This window comes from Trachemys scripta, chromosome 8 (genome assembly GCF_013100865.1).
Source record: "Trachemys scripta elegans isolate TJP31775 chromosome 8, CAS_Tse_1.0, whole genome shotgun sequence".
Lineage (NCBI taxonomy): Eukaryota > Metazoa > Chordata > Testudines > Emydidae > Trachemys > Trachemys scripta.
Window position 1 is genome coordinate 52,926,724 of NC_048305.1, and position 22,308 is coordinate 52,949,031.

At 42.9% G+C, this 22,308-nt stretch overlaps 1 protein-coding gene across 1 annotated transcript in view; it reads left to right on the top strand.

The window, feature by feature from the left end:
- The first annotated feature begins 7,592 nt into the window (after nt 1-7,592).
- The window catches only part of XPR1 (xenotropic and polytropic retrovirus receptor 1), a 241,675-nt gene continuing 226,959 nt past the window's right edge, over nt 7,593-22,308 (top strand). Inside the window, exons 1-2 of the mRNA XM_034780308.1 lie at nt 7,593-7,848; nt 17,837-17,888. Coding sequence (XP_034636199.1) covers nt 7,780-7,848; nt 17,837-17,888 — 121 coding nt within the window. The 5' untranslated portion in view covers nt 7,593-7,779. The remainder of the gene's footprint in view (nt 7,849-17,836; nt 17,889-22,308) is intronic.

Below are 22,308 nucleotides of genomic sequence, written 5' to 3' on the forward strand. Positions count from 1 at the left end.
CTTCTGTCCCTCTCAGGTTCAACTGAAATCCTCCACGTCCGGGCCCCTAGAGAGATTCCCTTGAACTGCTTTTCTCCCACTGCTTCCCTTTGCGAGGAACTCCAGCAGTGTACCTCAGAGGATCTTCCAGCCCCCTGTAGGTCCTATCTCTGGGCTCCCCCACAAGAGCCTACTCTATTCCCTGTAGGCCTCTTTCTCCTGTTGTAGGCTCTAACTCAGGGGTATTCTTCCTCACCCACCCCATGAGTTCCTCAGGCACCTCTCTCCAAACTAGTGCTTTCGCTATGTCACCACCACAGCTGGGAGCAGTCTGTCTAATTAAGCCCCATGACATCCAGTGGCAGTCACTCATTAGCCCTTACATCACCAGCTCATCAGTGAGGCTGAGGGATAGCTGCAGAGTCATGGGCAAGGCAGAACCAATCTTGTCTCAAAGGGCCAGCCTGCCCATGACATAGGGTTTATCTGCAAGGGTTGGGCCAGGGTCCTCCTCTCCTATTACACAGAGAGTCCTCTCTGTGCTAGAGTGGTGTTGGCAAAGGGCCCCTAGAGCAGTGGGTCTTGGATTTAACACCCCACTGGTGCAGTTCACACCTTTCAGAGTTATTGTTTCAGGCTGGCTGCAGAGTCAGCCTGGTGGTGCTCCATTGGATACACTCTGCTCACCTTGGCAACAAAGCTGGTGATAAAATGGTAAAGTCTTTGTGAAGGAACCTCCCCCCTCCCTTCATTCTACTGATTTCAAAACGGAACAATTTTTTTTATCTGTTCAATTTTTTTCATATTTTTTATTAGAAATGTTTTCTCACCCTCCCTCCTCCTCCACCTGCACTTCGTTTTTCCCCTTTCCAAACCTTTTTCTATTTTGCCACTGGAAATGAGGGCGAAGGAAAGGAGAAAATGGAAACTGAACATTTTTTATTTTTGGGCTGTGTTGAAAAATGGGACATTTGAAAACACAAGATGTTTTCCCATCAACATTTTTATTTTTGAAAAAAGGCAAATTTTTCATTTTTTTTTTTTTTGACCAGCTCTAGTTTTCAAGCATTTCTGCTAGAAACTTGCTTCTTCATTTGTTTTAACAAAAACTACTCCTGGGCAGTGTTCCCTCTAATTTTTCCCCACACATGAGTGGAATGAATTTTGTTATGTACACCAATATGGAGGAGATGTGTGACAAATCACCTCCATATTGGTGTACATAACAAAATTCATGTGGGGTGGGGCCGCCACAAGGGTCATACGACCCTTCCCCGCAGTATGTTTCAGGTGCCCAGGGAAGCTGGCAGAGAGGGGAAATCACTGTGGGGCAGGGAGCAAGATTGAGAAAGACCTGGCTGTGGCTCCTTCCCTACACTGGGCTCAGCTGCTAGACCCAACTGGGCTGGAGAGGACGGGACTTCCTTTTCCTCTGCATGGCATCTGGGGCCGGGTCAGACCCACCCCCAGATTTCTTCCCCAGCTGCAGGAAGCTCTGCAAACTGCCCCCCGTGCTTCCTGCACCCATCACTCCTCAACTGCAGAGGGAGGGATCGCTGTAGAGGGAGCTGCTCCCCCATCCGCCCAACCCCCATGCATCCAGACCCCTCATACCCAGACCCGCCTGCCGGCCCTCACTCCCCCCTTGCACCCAGAAACCCCCCCTGACAAGCTCCAATAAGCCACCTGCAGCTGGATCCCCACCATACTGAGCCCCAACCAGCTGCACCTGGATCCCCACTCCTCTGAGCCCCACTCCCCCAGCATCTAGACCCCCCCCACTGAGCTCCCAACACCCAGATCCCCCCATCGAGCTCGATCCCCCACACCCTAACCCCCCCCATGCTGAGGCCCAACCACCTTCACCTGGACCCCCCTGCAGAGTCCCATTACCATTGCACCAGAACCCCACAACAAGCCCCTGTGCATCTAGATCCCCCACTGAGCCACCTGCACCCAGATTGCCCCACACAGAACCCTCTCTACTCACACCTGGATCCCCCCACACTAAGCCCCTCCACACTTAGATCCTGCCTTGCTGAACCTGCCTGGCCATACCTGGTGCACCTGGCACGGAGGAGCAGGGCCCTGGGATGTTTGTGGGGCAGGCCTGGTCCTTACGCTGTGTTAGGGTTGGGTGCAACCTCACCGCTGAGTCCCCCCCAGGAGTGGGGAGTTGCACAATGATCTCCCACCTCTGTGCAGCCAGGGCTTATTTAGCCCTTGGTACAACTTAGAGCAGCTTCAGAGCTGCTGTAAATTACACCAGCGGGGACAGTCCCAATGACTGGTCCGCTGGCCCAAGAGAGCTGGTGCACCATACTCCAACCATATACCTCTCAATGCTTGGTCTGCCCCGATATGCACCCTCTGCTGCAGGTAGAGAGCGGGGAGCAGGTGGCACAGAGCTGCTACACTGGTATTATACCACCCAGGGATTCCCTTATGCAAGCAGCTCAGGCTAGTTACTCCACTTAGGGCTGTTTTCTGGCTGCTTTGTGCTGCCTGAGCAGTGCAAAACGACTAGATGGGGAGGGTGGGACTGAGGGTCTGGACCTCAGTGTTTTAATGCATCCCTTACTCTAGGCTTCATAGTCTCTGAATATTTGTATTTTACAGGCCACCAGTGCCTTTGTACACATAAGGGTTGCTCTCAGCTTGGACTTTGGGCCTTCCTTGTGATCTTCTCTTTGGTCAGGAGGGATCAAAAGGCTGTTTCCCATATCCTCTCCATTCTAAGAGCAGGACCGAGTTATTCTTTGACCGGCTGACAACACAGTGACACTTCTTCCCCTATAGGCCTTCCACTACCCTGACACACTTGATCCTGCCTGAATCAACTGCCATCCTGCTCCTCTCAAGTCCTAATAATTTTTCTCCAAATGCCAGATGGGCAGGCAGAAGCGGCCCAGACAGTGTCTTTGGCATGGTTGTCAAACAAGTAGCAGAATTCCCTTCAATTTACCAGAGCTCTTTGTGCACAATCTGTGTAATTACTATCACATTCCAGGGTGCAAGCCAGACCACTGAGGGGCTGTGTTGCTATCTGCCCTGTAACCTTGGGGTGGGGGGGGCTCACAATGCTTTGCTGCTAGAGCTCCCAAACTGGGCTTCCCACAAACAGCTTGCAAGCATGCAAGTCACACCCTGAGTGTCTGTGTATAGCTGCAGCCCTGGTCCAACAACTCTGACCCCATCAGCCTGTCAGCCACACACTAGCCCCACTCTGGCTTTGGCAGACTTGGTTACTACATGCAGAGAGACCCCAGCATATTCCCAGTCCCATTTTTTCCCAAAAACATGTGTGCTGTACTGTCCAGCCCTCTCCTGGACAGTTCAAATATTAGAGTCCATTGCCCCTGTAAGGGATCTGTCCAGCCCTCTCCTGGACAGTTCAAATATTAGAGTCCATTGCCCCTGTAAGGGATCAGTGTACAACAGTTTGCTACTTTAATTGGAGTTACCAAACAATTCAGTGTAAACTCAGCACTGGATTTGATTAAAGAATAAAACAATTTTATTTAAGTTTTAAGTGAGTACAAGTATAAGGCATTAAAGTCAGAAATGAGTACAAGGGAAATAAAGATTAAAAATAAGGTGAAATTCTTACTTCTTGTTTGGAGCAACAGGGCTGACCAAATTCTCAGGTCAGGACCCCTCCTGAAGTCCAAAGGCTGCTTCCTTTGTCTTCTCAGGTGAAAGAGAGAGGAAGAGAAAGAAAGTGTGAATACCTAGGTTGTTCTTACCCCTCCCTTTTATAGTGCAGTCACCCTTTGAAATGCATTTTCCTGAGGGTTGCCCCTAGATAAAGTTTGCTCTCACTGTGAGGATAGAGACATGGAGTCTCGTGGTGAAAGAGGTTCCATGTTGTTGTTTATTAAAACGCAAATCAGTCTGTTCCTGCCTCCCTCCGTTGCCAAGGAATGGCCACTTGACCGGTGATAGCCTATCGGCTTTGATGACAACTGACTAGAGGCAGCAGTTTGTCCTTTGTCTCTGAGGAACAGATTTACCCCCCCTCCCCAGACTTGTCTGGTAAACACATTTCAATCATAATTTCTTTTTATGTTCATAGCTTTACATTATAATGTTGCTACATACATTTCACCATATTATTGACCCGTGAGTTGTTAGTTTTCAAATGATATCCCACAAGGCATATTTTGTACAGAGATTATTACAATAGTGTGTTGCATGTGAATACAGCAGTACATTCGGTCACAATCACATACAAACAGCTTTGGCATATTGAAGGCAGTTGTGGTAGAAGTCTATGAGCTGCACAAGTATTAAGTATTTGTCTATTGTAATGCTTGGGTATTAAATATATTTAATTAACTCACTCTTTCCCTTGCTTTTCTTACTCCTCCTTTACCATTTCTATTCCTTCACTCCAACTTTCCTTTTCCTCCATTTTTCTGCAGTCTTATCCCTCATTCTAATTTTCCTGCTCCACCATTCTCTTCTATCTTCCTCCTTCCTGCATATTCTTTCATTCTTCCCATCTGTCGCCTCCCTTATTCTGAATCTGTTTCCTGGCCAAAATCCCCTATACTCCTTTCGCACACTCACACATTGTCCTCCCCATCTCACACACATGCGCTTTCCCTCTCATGCATGCACCCCACCCCTATTGACTCACATTAGTGCTGCATGGATTGGAGGATACCCAGGGAGGCTCTTCATCCCCCTCCCCAGGCTAGAAAGGGCCAGAAGGAAGGTCCTGACCTCACTCCTACAGGTTTTCTTTGATGCAACAGGGGTGGGTGGGAGAATTCACCTAGGGATGACCAGATTTTCAAATTAAAAAGCCAAGACACCTTTCAAATGGGGGTAGGAATGATGATACATGTGGGGCAGCACTTTGGGGGGTTATGCCTGGGAGGGAGGGTGAGGGATAAAGGCATGTCTCCTCAGCCCAACAGCCTCTCCTTTCCTGTCACTCTGTGGATTTGTGTGAAGGAAGGCTGCTTCAGCAACTTGTGTGGAGGGGGCATTGGAAGGTGAGCGGGGGAGGAGGTGTCAACATGCAACAGGCCTGGGAGGTAGGTTCTTGAAGCTTGTGTGCTCAGCCCACTCGTCATCAATTGCATGAATCCAGTTTACAGGGTTCACAAAAACAGAGACAAAAGCTGGATTTTGTAAAAATAAGCAGGGCATTCCCAGCATTCAGAGATACATTGTCCCCCTTTGAACTCACCTCACTGGACAGGTAGAACAAGGAACAGGAGCTCTGCCCTCACCCCACTTGGTCTCCCACTGTGAGACTGGAACTGGCAAAGTGAAGAGCATCTAGATCTAATCTGCTCAGCACTTGTAGCCTAGCCCTGGGTCCTGCTAAAGCCACCAAATGCTTGCCAAATGCTGGATGGCCTGGGACCCCAATCCATAGGAAGCTACTGCACTCAAAACTTAAGTTATAGCCATCCCAAAGCTGTTGTAACTAACTTTGGGGCTAGGCACACAGCTCCCTGTTCTAAGTGCCAAGCTCAGCTCAGATAGAATGAAGAGAGAGAGAGAGTGAGCAGCATCTTGCTGTAAAACATGAAAAGAAATCTGAAGATAAAGTACTTTTCTGATTATCGTCATATAAAATTCAGTAATGCTCCAGGATGTGGGTTTGTTACTGTAATATACAGATTATTTAGGTATGTTCAATAATATGCTTATAATTTCTGTATTTACATAGAACTTTTCACTCAAGGCTCTGAAGAACTTTACAGCCGTTAATTAAGTCTCGCAACACCCTATAAAGTTGGTAAGGAAAGGAAAGGTTAAATGGCTTGCTAGAGATTCCAGAGTGAGTCAGTGTCAAGGTGGAGGAAATAGACCTAGGAGCAAAGATGGCCGTTAACTATTGCTATACCACAGAACAAACTGGCTCTCCAAAGTATACTGTATTTTTAAAGGAAAAGCTGTTTTATGACTGAAGTTTTCCATGTTAGCAGTGAACTATTAGCTGTTCAGTTAACCAGCAGAGACTATGCAAATATGACCTATACTGCTTTCTTCTCTTGATGACAAAAAAGCTCATTAATCCCTGTGCATGTAAACTTACTAGGAGGAAATGTTTGTTTTTATAAACGATTGTAACAAGTTAATATTCTTCAGGTAAAAGAAAACAGCACTCAGATGCAGAAGGTTTGATTTGTCCTTTTTGTCACAGTTCAGGGCAACAGCACCTGTATTCCCCTTTTGTGGTCTCTCGAGGGCACCCATTCTAGGCTCCTCAGTCGCCACCTTTTTTGGTTAGAGACCTGCATCTCTCTCCCTTCTGACCAGGGTTTTTTTCCCCCCCCAGACTGCACAGGTTTCCTTCCTACACTGTGATATTCCCAGCAAGCTAGAACTGGTTAAACAAGTCAGGGTCTGCACTTTCCTTTCTCTTCAATGGCTATGAACAGCTGTAATTGCCAACAGTCACAAGTTACCACACAACTCTTTATAAGCAAGCACACTTATTTTTAAGGTGAAAGCATTACAGAGAAAACATATTAAAAATAAAAGTATGTACAGTCATGCCAATAAGCTTACCAGAGATTAGCCCTCAACTCCAGCAAGGGTTCTGATAGAAGTCACTCCTTCAAACCCCACCAAGGGGTTTTTCTGTGGTTACAAGTTCAGAATAGTGTAGCTCAGAACTAACAAACTCTGTATAGGTTAGTCTTTCCTTTATACAGCTTGGGCATTGGATCTTGAGACTGTGGGATCAGCTAATCAGACCTCTTCAGGGCATAGCTTCAAAAGGCTGGGATTTTGCATAACTGAGGGGGTGAGGAATATGTATTTTCCTCCCCTTAGAGATTCCCCAGGCAAACCACTTGATATTGTGTGTCCCAAAAGTCCATTCTTGTCTAGCACATTGTTCAGCATAGTCCTAGGCATCATATATTGGTAGGGAGTTCCCACCTTCTCCATGCACTGACACTATGACATAGGTAGCCATCCATACTATGATGCTGGCCCATCCCATTACTCAAGCCTGCCCTCCACACTGGCTAACAGGGTGATCTTTGTTTGCCTCATATTTCAGTCCACTATCCCCAGCCCACTCGCACTGGCCAACCCAGGCACTCCTTACATGTAACCCAGTCCGGCGCTAGTTAATAGCCCACGCCGTCCAAAACAGTGCAATCCCCCCCTTCTCAACTGAAGCATCTCACCACCCTTATGTGCTGTGCAGTGCCACCCAGTGCACTCTTGGAGGAGCTGCCACGATTGGCCCACAGCAGCATTCTCTGCTTTCTAGCACCTGCCTGCCGTTAGCGTGCCCAGCTATATGGCCCCGGCGTCTACAGCACCCTCTTGCTGCATTACACGGGGGTGGTGCTGGGAAGTGGGCGGAGCGAAGGGAGAAAAGCCCCACCCCCAAAGGCCTCGCCGCACTCCCTGCTTTCAAGCCAAGTTTGTAAGGAAGGGGGCGGGGCTCCCTGTTACTCCTGCCGCGCCCCCTGGCTCTAGGCCCCGCCCCCGGCCGGTCTCCGCGCTGAGGTGGAGGAGGTGGGCGGCGGTTACCATGGCGATGACGTCCTACCGGCGGGAGGGGGGGCAGGGTGAGCGAAGAGAGAAAGATGGCGGCGGCTGCGGCGGGGCCGCAGTGGGCGGCAGGGCAGCGCTGAGGAGACCCGAGCTGGGCGGGGGGAGGGGACGCAGTGCGGGCGGCGGGAGCGAGGAGCGGGGCCCATGTGCGGCGGCGGGGGCAGCAGCACCTGCCCGCTAGCACCAGCCACCGCAGGGTCCCGAGGAGCCGGCTCCGGGGCAGCCGAGTGAGCGCGGCGGCGGCCGGGTAGGGGCGGCAGGATGAAGTTCGCCGAGCACCTCTCCGCGCACATCACGCCCGAGTGGCGGAAGCAATACATCCAGTATGAGGTACGCGGGCCGGGACGGGCCGGCGCGCTCAGCCCCGAGGGGCGGGCGCCGCGTCCGGTGCGGGGCGCCGGGGACAGCGCTGCCGCGGGAGGGGGGTCTCCAGGCGCCCCGCGGCGGGGAGCCAGGGCCTCGCAGCCGAACGAGCTGTGAGAAGGAGCTCGGCTCCTTCGGGGCTGGGCTTACCGGCGCGGACCCCAGCAACGACCCGGCCCCCTTGGCTGCCTGCCTGCTGTGTGATCCCCGGCCGCTGGTGTGCCTGAGGGAGGGTCCCGGTCGCCGGGGAGGTGACAGCCCCGGGTTCTCTCCGATCAGCAGCGGCTCCTTATCCCACAGCTTCCCCCCCCCCCCCCTCCGGGGAGCTTTCATCGGAGCAGCCCCCTATCGCCTCTTCCCCATCCCTTAGGCTGCCGAGGCGTCTCTGTCACCCTGTGCCCTTCTGCCAGGGCTTTCGCAAAAGGAACCCCAAATCCAGCATTTCCTCCTTTTGCGCGGCTCTCCGCTAGCATCCCATGTCACGCCCTCTGCTTCTGGGGTTCTCCCAGCCCGGAGGGCTCTCATTTCATCCCATCATCCCCTGTGCCCTGCTGGAAGTGTTTCTTGATCGGACTCCTGTCAGTCACCCTGCCCGTGATCAGCCTGAATCTCTTTTTAGCACCTCTCAGGTCATCTCTCTTTCCATCACTCCCGTCCCTGTTCACCCCAGCCCTGATCAGTGAGGTAAATGTCTATCCAGGGGCTCTCTAACTGGATTGAAACTTGACATGAAGATAGCCTAGAAGCATGCTCTGAAAGACTTCTGTTTCCAAATTTATAAAGGAAAATGTTACAATTATACAAAATAATTAAAATGTTTTTGCTGGTGTAGTTTTTGTCCATAATTCTGGAACTTGGACTGTAATTTTTTTTTGCTTTTTGAGGCTTGGAAGAAACAAATAACTGGCGTGGCCATTTAAATAAATAAGCCATTATATGGCATCAATACTTTAAAAAATAAACATTGCTGTATATATTTTGGTTGCATATATTTAAATGAAAGACTGAAACCAGAAAAATACCCAATGAGTACTAAGGTTTGTATTAAATAAATAATGATAATTTGCCGTATAAACACTTGGATCTGAGAGATTATTTTTGTGTTCAGCAACATTATCTAGCATCCAGCGGTTTCCGTTTATATGCTCATCAGGAACACAGTGCAAAGTCAATACGTTTATACACCTAGGTAGATTTTAAGAATGAGACTGGAGCTCATGTCATCCATAGAGCTTGGGCAAAAGCAACTTGAAGTAATAGCTGTAACATTAAGATTAACATTGGATTTTTGCATATAACCTCTCTGATAGCAGATGAGCTGGGTTTAGGAGCTTGAAGAATAAATAAATTATTTAAAAACATTTAGTGGGGATTATTAGGAGAAACCAGTGATAATATAAAATATGTGATTGATGGTATGCAAGAGGCTGAGAATTACTTCTCCTTTGTAGTAAGTATTTTCTTTTTATGGTAACTTTACATAAATTAGAAATATAGAGGCTGTGGAATTGTAGTATAGCGTTATGTGTAATGCTGTATTGTTTTATGTTCTTTCAGTTCTGGGACCCTGGCAAGAGCCCAGATTACAGTTTTTATTAATTTTGGTGGTGGTTTTACAGCTTCTTGTGAGCAAGTGATTTTCAGCACCACTGTCAGCTCTTCACATGTGGAGGCTTGGAATATATGACCTCTGTGGCTCAGAGTTGCCTCTCAGTAAAGTATGGCTCCTAAAGATCAGAACTGAAGGGACGGCTGTGGTGACTATAAACACCTACCTGAATGGCTGAGAACATTATGGTTTTTATAGCAACAGTTACTTATTTTTTTAAGGTTAGTGAGGCCTTCTGGGGAAATTTGCTTTGCATTTGTCTGCTTCATACTCGATTTTAGGATTAATCCACTTAAATTGCAGACTCTTAATCTTCATGAACACAATTCACGCAAAATTCTGCTCTATTAATCATGGATTATTTGCAGAAAATAGCTTTTATTTTTTTCAGATTTTATTACATCAATTTATGGTGAGAGAATAAAAAACTTCAGAAGATAGCAATAAAATTATCCCTTGACTAATCCTAAATTGGGGTACAGAATGTTATTTAAAAGAACAAATGGGAAAGGCAATACAGAAAGGTTCAGTATTTAACCTTTATTAAACCTTAAAGGTTTGAGAACATTTGAAATAATGCTTTGCAGTGTATATAAGTCCTCATGATTTCTTGAAATCTATTTTAACCAAGTAGCAAGAATCCCATAAAATTATTATCCAGCATAATATTTGCAAAAGAAACAAAGAAAATGGACTAAATGATTCCAGTGGACTTTGTGTGTACAAATACATCTATCAGTTGGATTTCTGCACAGATATTCATGGCAGTATTCGGCATGAAGTCTTCTGAACGCTAACATCCTTTGTTACTCAAAGCTTTGCAGGAATAAATTATTAATGCTTCTGTGCTAATACTGACACTACTGGAAAATCTACTTTTGTTTTTCATATATATATTTCAGGTAAAACTGGTAGGCAAGTTAGTGAAGTTACTCTTATGTGCATCTTCCCCAATTTTTGGTAAGACCCTAGAGAGTGAATAAATATTAATATCATAGTATGATATCTTTCCTCATTCAGATACTTGTGTTTTCACACTCAGTGATACTGTAGCCTATTTTGCATTCTCATTTGTTAGTATCTTCGGTGATATTTGTTGTTGGAACTTGTATTTTTTTGTGTCAGCACAAACTTTGCATTTTCATTCATTCCAAGTTTAGGGAGGCTCTTTCTTTTACCATCATCTTCTAGTATTTCATTGTTTTCAAAACAGTTTTGTATTAGCTATCACAACTTTCAAAAGGTCTTCCGGTTTACTTAGTTTGAAATCTGGTTCATGGGATTTGTTGGAAGGTTCCATTTTGACCTGATGGAGGTCAAGTCCGTTTTTTTTCAGGTGCATACATGGATAAAATTTGTTTTTAGAGACTTCAGTAACAGTTGTTGCTGCTCATGGTATGTCTGATTCCTCCGCAACTTGAAATATGTGAGAGACACCAGAGAGCTTTAGGAAACCCATGACCAGCAACAACTTCTGAACAGGTAATGGCTCATTTAAAAAAAAAAAAAAAAAAAAAATCCATTCTCTGCTACTTGAGCTTTTGTTTTTTTGTGGAGGACTTCACATCTTAATATTCACAGTAGAAATAAATTGATAAGAGAATTGTTGAAAGGAAAAGAGCTCTAAAATCATGTATTTTTCTTAGTTCGGCTCATAGAAGCTGAAACAACTTGAAGTGGGGTAGCAGAGTAATATTAATGTCTGCTGTTTTGACCAATCCTACCTCTTCTCTTCATTCCCCAGTTCCAAAGGAATTTGAATACCAGTTAACAATCATCTTACTAAAAATGGCTTAAGTTTAGTTTGATGAGAACAAAGTTGCCAGTTCACTGGGTAATTTAGAAAATTATGTAACCAAGTGGTGGCTAAAAATTTCAAGTGGATATTTGTTTTCTAAAAATATCAGTTAATGTTGTATCTTGCCTCTGATAGATATTTTCTAAAAGAGATACTGGAAACAGAAAACAAAAACATATCCTGAATGAGGTTTCCTAGAATCATAGCAATTTAGGGCTAGAAGGTTGCTCAAGGGACCTACTCCAGCCCCCTGCGCTGAGGTAGGACCAAGTAAACCTAGACTATTCCTGGCTGGTGCTTTTCTAACCTGTTCTTAAAAACCTCCAATGATAAGATTCCACAGCCTCCCTTGGAAGTCTATTCCAGTGCTTAAATACCCTTACAGGTAGAAAATTTTTCCTAATGTCTAACCTAAATCTCCCTTGCTGTAGATTAAGCCAATTACTTCTTGTCCTATCTTTTATTGGACATGGAAAACAGTTGATAACTGTCCTCTTTATAACAGCTGATATAACACACATAACATACCAGTGTAACATATTTGAAGACTATCTTTCCCTCCACTCTCCCCCTCCACCCCCCCTGTTGTCTTTTCTCAAGACTAAACGTGCCCAGTTTCTTTGGTCTTTCCTTGTAGGTGAGGTTTTCTATACCTTTTATAATTTTTGCTGCTCTCCTCTGGACGCTCTCCAGTTTGTCCACATCTTTCCTAAAGTGTGGCTCCTAGAACTAGACACAGTACTCTAGTTGGGGTCTCACCAGTTTCAAGTAGAGTGGGACAATAACCTCCCGTTATTGTCACATGACACTCCTGGGACCCCAGGAAGAATTAGCCTTTTCTGCAACCACGTTGTGTCTGACGAAGTGGGTATTCACCCACGAAAGCTTATGCTCCAATACGTCTGTTAGTCTACAAGGTGCCACAGGACTCTTTGTCACACATTACATTGTTGACTTATATTCAATTTGTGAGCATCTATAACTCCTAGATTTTTTTTCAGCTGTGCTATTGTATAACCACATATTCTCCATTTTGTAGTCATGCATTTGATTTTTTTCTTCCTAAGTGTAGTACTTTGCATTTATCTTTATTGAATTTCATCATGTTGATTGCAGACCAGTTCTCCAATTTGTCAAAATCATTTTCAATTTTAATCCTGTCCTTTTGAGTGGTAGCAACCCCGCCCAATTTAATGTAATCTGCAAATGTTATAAACATACTCTCCACTACATTGTCCAAGTAATTAATGAAAATATTGAATAGTTCTGGACCAAGACAGACCCCTGGCGGACCCCACTGGACACATCCTCCCAGTTTGACAGTGAACCATTGATAGCTACTCTTTGAGTATGGTCTTTCAACTAGTTATGCTCCCACCTATTAATAATTTACTATAAACATCATTTCCCTAGTTTGCTTATGAGAATGTCAAGTGGGACTGTTGAAAGCCTTACTAAAATCAAGATGTATCGTATCTACTGTTTTCCCCCTTATTCACTAGGCCAGTAACCCTCTCAAAGAAGGAAATTAGATTGGTTTGGCATAATTTGTTCATGACAAATCCATGCTGGCTATTACTTATTACCCTATTATCCTCTAGGTGCTTACAGATCTATTGTTTAATCAATTGTTCCAGTATCTTTCCAGATATTGAAGTTAGGCTGACTGATCTATATTTCTCTGGGTTTTCTTTGTTCCCCTTTTTAAAGATAGGTACCTTGTTTGCCTTTCTCTAGTCCTCTGGGACCTCACCAGCCCTCCATGTGTTCTCAAATATAATTGCTAATAGTTCTGAGATTGCTTCAGCTAGGTCCTTAAGTGCCCTTGGATGAATTTCATCAGGCCCACCCTGCTGACTTGGATACACCTAACTTATCTAAATATTATTTAGCCTGTTTTTTTCCTATTTTGGCTTGTGTTCCTTCCCTCTTCTTAATATTAATTGTGTTAATTTATCTGGTCACAGTTAATCTTTTTAATGAAGGCAGAATAGGTGTTAAGCACCTTAGCCTTCTTGATATGTTGTTAGTGCTTCTTCCTCACTAAGTCATGGACTTGTACTTTCCTTTGTCTTTCTCTTGCTCCTAATGTATGTATTTATAGAACCTCTTCTTATTGTTGTTGATTCAAAAATTCAGTTTGTGCCTTAGCCTTTCTGATTTTGTCCCTACATGCCCGTGGTATTCTTCTGTACTCCTCCTATGCAGTTTGTCCATGCCTTTGCTTTTTATAGGATTCCTTATTGATTTTCAGGTCATTCAAGAGCTCCTGGTGAAACCATATTGGCCTCTTACTAGTCGTCTTATCTTTCCTTCACAATGGATAATTTGCTATTGTACCTTTCATATTGTTTCTTAGAAAAATTGCCAGCTTTCCTGAATTCCTTTTCCCATTAGATTTCTTCTAATGGAACCTTACTTACCAGTGCTGAATTTGTTAAAATCTGCTTTTTTTGAAGTCTGAATATCTGTCAGTTTTGGCTTTGTAGCCATATTTTTCCTATTTTGTAAAGGATTTTCTTTCCTCTTTGTGTGCAATCCAAATGAGGTAAGCTGACTGCAGATACAAATTACTATCAGTAACACAAAGCAGGAAAAAAATCTTTGTTCTAATAATTTTAGGTTAGACGTAACAAGGATAAGTTTAAAAAAACACCCCTCAATTGATTAAAAAAAATCCTGTTGGTTGTAATCTTGGCATGGTGTGGCTCAGGTGATTAGTGAAGGTCTTTGAGCCTTTCACTTCTAGATCATCTGTTTAATTCTATAGGTCAGGTGAACAGTGACTGAATCCACTGCTGTGTAGCTTCCTGACTTCACGTATTTCGGTTCAGTTCAGGTGTCCACTGACAACTGGTACCCTCCAGTTTTCAAGGCTGATAATCTAGAATCTTTCACTAGCACTGCATATTTTCTAGAGGTTAATCTTGAAACTATGGATTTAGAAAATATGTACGTTACAGATTTTAAAATTCCTTTAGAACACCAACCTTATCTCACAGATTTTAAAGAAATTCTGCATTTTCCAGCCCCATGCTCTTTGGAGTTTTATAACAGGAGGAACTTGTCCAAGAATTTTGGGCTAAATTATTAATACAAAATCAATTTAACCTTTCACTTCCAAAAATCCCCCTCATACTTAGCAGTGTGAAAGCTAGGTGAGCCCAGATGGGATCCAAGCTAGCTCAAGAGAGGGATTTAGACTTCCTTGAACAAATAAGAATATAAGCACCATTCATTCTTGGTTCCTCTTATGGACCCAAGGACCATTTTCTTTTTCCCCACTTCACATCTTCCCTTGTAAGGCTTTGCATCATGGACACATGTAGTATGCTAGACATGACTCCCTTTATTCTATTTCTAACAAATCCACTTGAAGTCCAACACTGTGGTTTAATCAACAAGTTTGAGTGACATGAGTTGCTTCCCCTCCAGGGTTACTTTTGATCTGTCAGTGCTTCTCAGCCTGTGGGCCACTTGTGGCCCAATCAGCACACAGCTGCGGACCATGTGACATCCTCAGGGCCATACAGGTGGTAAATATATTGTGTAGATGTGGCTCACATAAAGCTGCATATGTGGTCCATAATGGTAAATAGGTTGAGAACCACTGATTTATGTGAAACAATGCCCTGTAGACTAGGGGTTCTTAAACTGGGGGTCGGGACCCCTCAGGGGGTCACGAGGTTATTACATGGGGGGTTGCGAGCAGTCAGCCTCCACTCCAAACCCAGCTTTGCCTCCAGCATTTATAATGGTGTTAAATATATTAACAAGTGTTTTTAATTTATAATGGGGGGGGTCACACTCAGAGGCTTGCTGTGTGAAAGGGGTCACCAGTACAATAGTTTGAGAACCATCGCTGTGACAGAGCCATGCAGAGTAGCACTACAACTGAATAAAGTGAATAAGATTTCACCTTAAAGTGACTGTAAAAAGAATACCTCCTTTAGAGGTTAGTAGTTTTTGGTAGTCACCATCCTTTCCTATCCAACTTAGTTTAAATTCTTATCTTGCCGGATCTGGCCAGCCTGGGACCTCAATTTGGTTTGCTCAAGAAGAAGAAAAGTAGAGATGTCTAGATTTCAGAGGGTTTGTGTCTTTTATTGCGTGAGCTTAAATTGGTAAGGAATCAACTCAATCTAAATCGTAATAAGGCACTCAGACAGATTTGAATGTACACAAAACTGGCTTGCACTGGTTTAACTTTACGAACTTCTAAACTGTTTGAATTTTATTGGTACAAGTCTCTTGTGTAGCCAAGGCCTAAGAGAAAAAATACAGTAGGGGTTCTTTTTGTTAATCTGTAATGCTGACACCCCCATTCCCCAACCTGGATTATCAGAGAAGACTTAATATTGCTGTAGCAAGGTTTATTTCATTTATATTTGTTTCATTACTCATAATCTGCATTGAGTCTCCCATTCATTGAGAATTAATGAGCTTACTGTATTAGTTTGCTTTGGACTGAAGTTGGAGATGTTTTAAATTATGACTTGGCATGAATCTTTTTAAAAGCTGGTCCTCATTTTTTAGATATTATTTTCAGAGGAGGGAGGTTTATTATCTATTTAAATACTTACACGGCCCCCATTATGGTGATACCAGTGTATCATGTTTTGGAATGGTGGAGAATTTCCTTTCCCTTGACTGTTTATATGCTTCTGAGGAGATTTGGGAAGCAGCTTCCTTCTTATAGAAGGAGATTTCAACTAGCCTTTTTTCTTGTACTTTATATTTCTTAAGGGCTGTATGAATGTTTTAGTGCATGGAAAAAGTTATAGCTAGGGAAAGATTAACAGGAGGAAAAACAAGAACACTTTTGCCACTTGATAGACTGTGGAACCCAGGTCATATGCAACTAACTAGCAAGTCATGTGGAGAAGCAGATTCAAATGCCAAGTATTTCCAGCAAATGTTTAAAAAAGAAAACAGTGAAGGGGGAAGGTTGACTGGCATGGAGAAGATGAGTAAACAATGCCTTAAGTAGGAAAACATAGTTATGCAAGTGACCCATGCCGAGACCTCTGTGTGGATTCAGGAATCAGACCTTTGGGAGATGGCTGTCTGTTTAACTTGCCATTTGTGGTATCCTGAAATAAAGATGTCCTTTAGACCTTGTATTTACTTTGCAAGATTATAACCACCATGTTGCCACAGTTCTTCTGATTTTTCTCTCTAATTTCTCTCTAATCAGTTTGCTTTTTTTTCTTTGAGTACTATTTGCTAATTATGCTGCAGTGCCTTGATCTTGGAGATTGGAGTGGGGCTCAAGGATTGGGGTTTGCATCTTGTTGGTTGCAGGAAATAGGTTTGTAGAACATGTTCTCAGGTTGGATTAGGATAACAGCCAAAAAGGACAGGCTGGACACTTCATATATCCTAAAATGGAACCAGACAATGCAACTCTTGTTAAAACATGATGGTTTAGATGTTATGTTCACAAATCTGAACATTCAGTTATGGTTTGCACAGTAACTGTATCTCTACCACTTGCACATTCATCATGAACTCTATATAGTGGGTATTGATTGCCTTAACAATAACATATGCAATGTGGCTTTTTCTTCCGGGCTGTTTCTGGCTCCAGCATGAGAAGTCTAGGCTTTACCATTATATCTTTCAGCAACAGGCCACAATTCATCCTGTTTCTTTCTTATTTGCACTTGTGTAGTAACCAGGAGTGTAGAGTATAAGACCCACTCTTGAATTGTTGGTATTGCTTCAGTAACTAGCTGAAAATCATCATATAAAAAGGATTGCAACTGGCACAGTGACTGTGGGCTTGGAACACATGAGTATTTTTGGGATGATTGAATACCACTCTTGAACTCAGGTTGTGCATGTAGCAGTTGAATGGTTTGTCCAAAGTATATCTTTAACTGTGTTACCTCTGCGGTTTGATTTGTGAAACTGCTTCCTGTACTAGAAAACTAGGGTCCTGGATTTCCTGAGCTATTTGATCCCTTGAGTTCTGGAGCGTGAGACACTATGGTTCCGGAGTTCTGGTTAACGAGCCTTATCTGGATTAATGTTTTCCTTTTTTAGTCTCTTCTTCAAAAGAAGACTAAAAGGGAAATGTGCTGATTTCTTTTGTCATGTGGTATTCACTTTTTAAAGAAAAGTATATATTTTCCAGTACTTCACAATATCGATAAGCAGTCCCTGAGGCTCTTTCTTCCTTTGCCATGACAGATTCCTGTTATGTCACACCGAAGCTCTGGTATTGACAGGTTTCTCTCTAGTAAAATCCTATCCTACCTAATAGGAAATATTTTTCCAAAAGAGCATATTTACACATGCTGTCAGGGTAGTATTTTAGACAGCAAGGCAACTGGTTTTAGACAAAGCTGTCAGTAAACATGTGGTTTGTGTGTTTCCTTTGTTGTCAGGAATAAGTATAATTCCAGTGTCTTCACATTCCATAGCTTTATATATCAGTCTTGAGGAATTAAAAAGACTTCAATTACTACTCATTTTCAAACAGGCTTATCAGAGTGACTTAAGTTTTTTGTGCTGACTGGTTGAATTTTTTCTGTTTCCTGCAGGCTTTCAAGGAGATGCTGTATGCAGCTCAGGACCAGGCCCCTTCTATAGAAGGTAAGCAAGCTGTGACCCTGAATCATACTTGCATTACTGAATGCTGAGTACTGAGCACAGCTTCTCCTTGCCTATTTGCTGAAACTGACAGGCTTAATAGACCAAAGGGGAAGCAAGATCCTGGCTGCAGAAAATTCTGCTTTTCCAGATCTCTAAAGCCTTTTGTACTGAATCATTAAAACAGTAAAAGGCTATTTCTATAGTCTGAGGCTTGTAACAGCTATTTTCTTTTTGTGTATATGGACACTCATTCAGTGGTGGAAGTGACTCCTTCATGAGTTGAGAATAGTACTCTGTTCTGGTATGACAATTCCGATCCCCAAAAGTGGCTAATATGAAGTGTTGGACAGGAATGTATAAAATAGCCATAATGCATCTAATTTCTGCAATGTTGCACTTGGGGAAATTATTTCCTGAACCCAGTTATTGGTCAGCTTATGCTCTGAAGCATAAGTGAGAGCCGCTAACATTTATCCTGTGTTCAACTGGGATGCCATTCTTATTTGTATAAATGTAGAATTATTTTAATATTTTTCTTACTAAGCCATTTGTATCTGTTCACTGGCATTAAGTTCCCTTGATAATGTTATGTAAAAAATTCTGTCAGCTTTAAACTTGTTACATTATATGAGTAGGCTTTGTTAATTGAGTGATTACCCATAAAACTAACTTTCTTGATAAAACTCATTACATTTATCTCTCCTCTTCTTTCTAAGAGAACTACAAAATAATCCTAATCTTTAAAATGCTCGCTCCAGCCTCTACTTTTGTTACCCTCCTCATAACTTTTTGCCTTTTTTGCAGTTAGGTGACTAAAACTGAATGCAATATCGGAGGTGAGAATGTATCATTAACTGTAGTGGCACTTCTATGTTAATCTCTATTTTAATACAGTTTGTGACTTTATTTACCTTTTTAGGTATATGTGTGTGTGTGTGTATATATATATATATATAATAAGACAGGAAACACATGCTAACATGGTCAGCTTTTTCCAGAGCATCTGGCTGGAGAATCTTGCCCGCATGCTCGGGGTTCAGCTGATCGCCATATTTGGGGTCGGGAAGGAATTTTCCTCCAGGGTAGATTGGCAGAGGCCCTGGAGGTTTTTTGCCTTCCTCCGCAGCATGGGGCAGGGGTCGCTTGCTGGAGGATTCTCTGCGACTTGAAGTCTTTAAATCATGATTTGGGGACTTCAACAGCTGAGTCAAGGGAGAGAATTATTCCAGGAGTGGGTAGGTCAGCTTTTGTGGCCTGCATCATGCGGGAGGTCAGACTAGATGATCATAATGGTCCCTTCTGACCTTAAAGTCTATGAGTCTATGAGCTGGTTAATCTTGGTCATGTTTTCTGTAATGGTGTCAAACAGTTCCGTCCCATCTATGCTTTTGGTTAAACTGTTATCATTACCAGTTGAAAGAAGGGTGGGGCATTGCTAACAACTGGTTGGTCACTTTCCTAGAGTGCATTGGAACTTTAATCACTGCTATGCATTATTAATTATTCTAAGATTAATTTTTCCATTCTCTTCTGGAAGAGAAGAGAAAAGTATGAGATAAAAATCAGTTAATCTTTGCAGAAGGTCTTTGAATTTTTTGTTTTTCTCTAAAATCAGAGCTCCCAGGTATCTTTCTTATCATTCCGCAGTACTAATTTACTTATTCACCTGTTGTGGAAAAGGCAACAATGAAAAATACAAATGTCAAATGTATTTTTTTCATTTTTTCTCTCTCCACCAGTCTACTCCTACATTCCTGCCCATTAGCTCCATGTATTTCCTTGTACTTTACCAGGTAGTACACTAAATAGCTGTGAATAGGGAGAGTTTCTAATTATGGGTTTAGTGTAAGTGATGGGGAATTTTAGTCACTTGATTCCTGCAGGTTAAACTAAACTTCCAAGATGTTAATGTACCCATTCTTCGATTGGTGAGAATAATATTTAAAAGAAGAACATTATTAAATTATCTCTGTGTGTAGTGGGGACAAGTCTTTATTATACTTCTCAAAGGAATAATCAAAGCCAGTAGAAACCTCTGTGGAGTCTCCTGACTGAAGAGAAGTATCCTTGGAGCACTGCCCAGCCGGTATAATTCTTAGACTTACCTTGGCACCTGACTACTTATTTGACCCGGTCTACTAATTTTGTTAAAACAAATGTACTTTTTCTGTAAAGTGCCAGACCCCAGGACTGGACATCCACAGCCAGGTGGCTACAGTCCAGCCACCCAGGTGGAATATATGGATTATTTTGGAAACTGTGTAAATGATTTTACAAAGACATTGAAATTTCAACTCCATGTCTTATTTTTTTCTAGTGTGCAAAACTGTTTAAAAATGGTCGAAAACACTTTGTAGACTACCTAATCAAGAAAACTGATTTGATGCTGGTTTGGAACAGTGTTGCGTAGTCCATACTGACTACGCACATTACCTTTAATCTGTGTTTTTAAAGATGGATTCCTGACACTAGTGGAAGTCCAATGTAAGTGGAATGGATGGGGATTAGATGGCTCCTGGGGTTACCTATGACATATTATTGCCTTCCATCTCTAGGTCACTGGCTCACATCTATCCCATGTCCATACAAGCTTGCTATCTGATGGCTCTTCAGTGGCCTGTATTTCAGAGAGGCCAAGAATTGAGTGGTCAGGAAATGTCACCTAGTTTCTGAGACATAGTTCAAGCATATTGGTGAGAGAACTTGCATTGCTGCTGCCTGTACTGTGTCCCTTTTCTGTGCATAAAGAAGGCTTTAGTTTGCATGGTTGTTAATCCAGCACCTTTCAAATTTATCACAAACTTAATTCTTTTTAAAAAAGCATGAACTGAGACAAGCCAGGTTTTTCCAAGTAAAGGCTGAAACTCCATCCTTAACTCACTCCATTCTGTCTTGGTATTATGTTGTTCTTCAAACGGTAGGTGACTTTATACATTGGTTGTGATACTGAATGAGAGCATAGACTCTCACTTCCTTGTTTTTGTTGTTCTTTAATAGTTTAAAATATGATTTAAAAAATAACAAGGTAAGGTGTGTGGAGAGTATGTCTCAGGAAGCTAGCTCTAATGTGATGATTAAACTTTGAGAGCTGTAACTTTTTTCTTTTGACACTTTTGGCATAGTATCTACATGTGCTGTCTTTGTGCACATTGTACATATTTATTTAAAGCACCAATGGAAAAGGAACTCTGTGTGTGTGTGTGTGTGTGTGTGTGTGTGTGTATGAGAGTAGATCATCAGATGGTATAATATTTGTATTGTCCCTCTAGTTACGATATGGGAGAGCTTTAACTTGTGTTTCAGTCTCCTGTGATGTCCTCTAAAGAGCTTGTTAAAGTCCTTCAGTAAAAAGGGTAAGTGATATCCTGGTATTATTAATATAAAAAACCAAGCAGGAGAGTTTTTTTTAAATAAAACTGAACCTAATTTTGTATGGCATAAAATAATTTGCTTAGCAATCTATCTCCAGTTAGACAATAGCAACAGCAAATGCCTGCATGCAACCATTTAAGTTAGTGGTTCCACTCTTTTTGTTTTTGTTGTTGCTGAAGTAGTCCTTGTGATGGATTGGTGGGAAGATGTTCCCTTCTGTCCCAAGTATCAGCATGGTTGTCACCATATGACCATTCTTTTGCTCAACTCTCTCTCTCCCTTTTTATCTATTCCTTTTCCATTATCTTCTTCCCCCTCCTTGTTGCTCTCACTTAAAATCTTTTACTATTCTTTATTTATTTTGCTTCCATGCTTCTCCTGACTTCCCTTTCACCAATATGCAGCTTGAGATGTGGAGGTGGGTGTCTGTGGTCTCATGGACTGCATGTGCTCTTGTGGTTGAGCTGAGTCCTATAGAAGAAGAGGATAAAGATGGGGGGTTATTGCTTGAACCTGCATTCATATACATGTGTGCTGCTGCTTTGGCCAGCTGGATTAGGAGCTGCTGAGACAACAGGGAAGGAAGGCAGGTGACAGTCAAGGAAATGCAGCTTTTGGAGTATGTTTTTAGTAGCAACAGGAGATTTAAGATCAGGTATCTCTCTCTGTCTCCATTGCTCTTATCCTCTTCCCTTATGCCCTCCTGCTATGGCAGTGCTCAAGGTTGAGAAGCGCTGACTTAATTACTAACATTATCTAAGACAGTGGTTCTCAAACTTTTGTACTGGTGACCCCTGTCAAATAGCAAGCCTCTGAGTGTCACCCCCCCCCACCCCCTTATAAATTAAAAATACTTTTTTATATATTTAACATCATTGTAAATGCTGGATGCAAAGTGGGGTTTGGGGTGGAGGCTGACAGCTCATGACCCCCTATGTAGTAACCTCGCGGCCCCCAGTTTGAGAATGCCTGATTTAGTATGTCCGTCTGACATGCTTGGTTGGAGATGAGGTATTTTAACAAACATTGAAAATGTTAGGTCAAATTC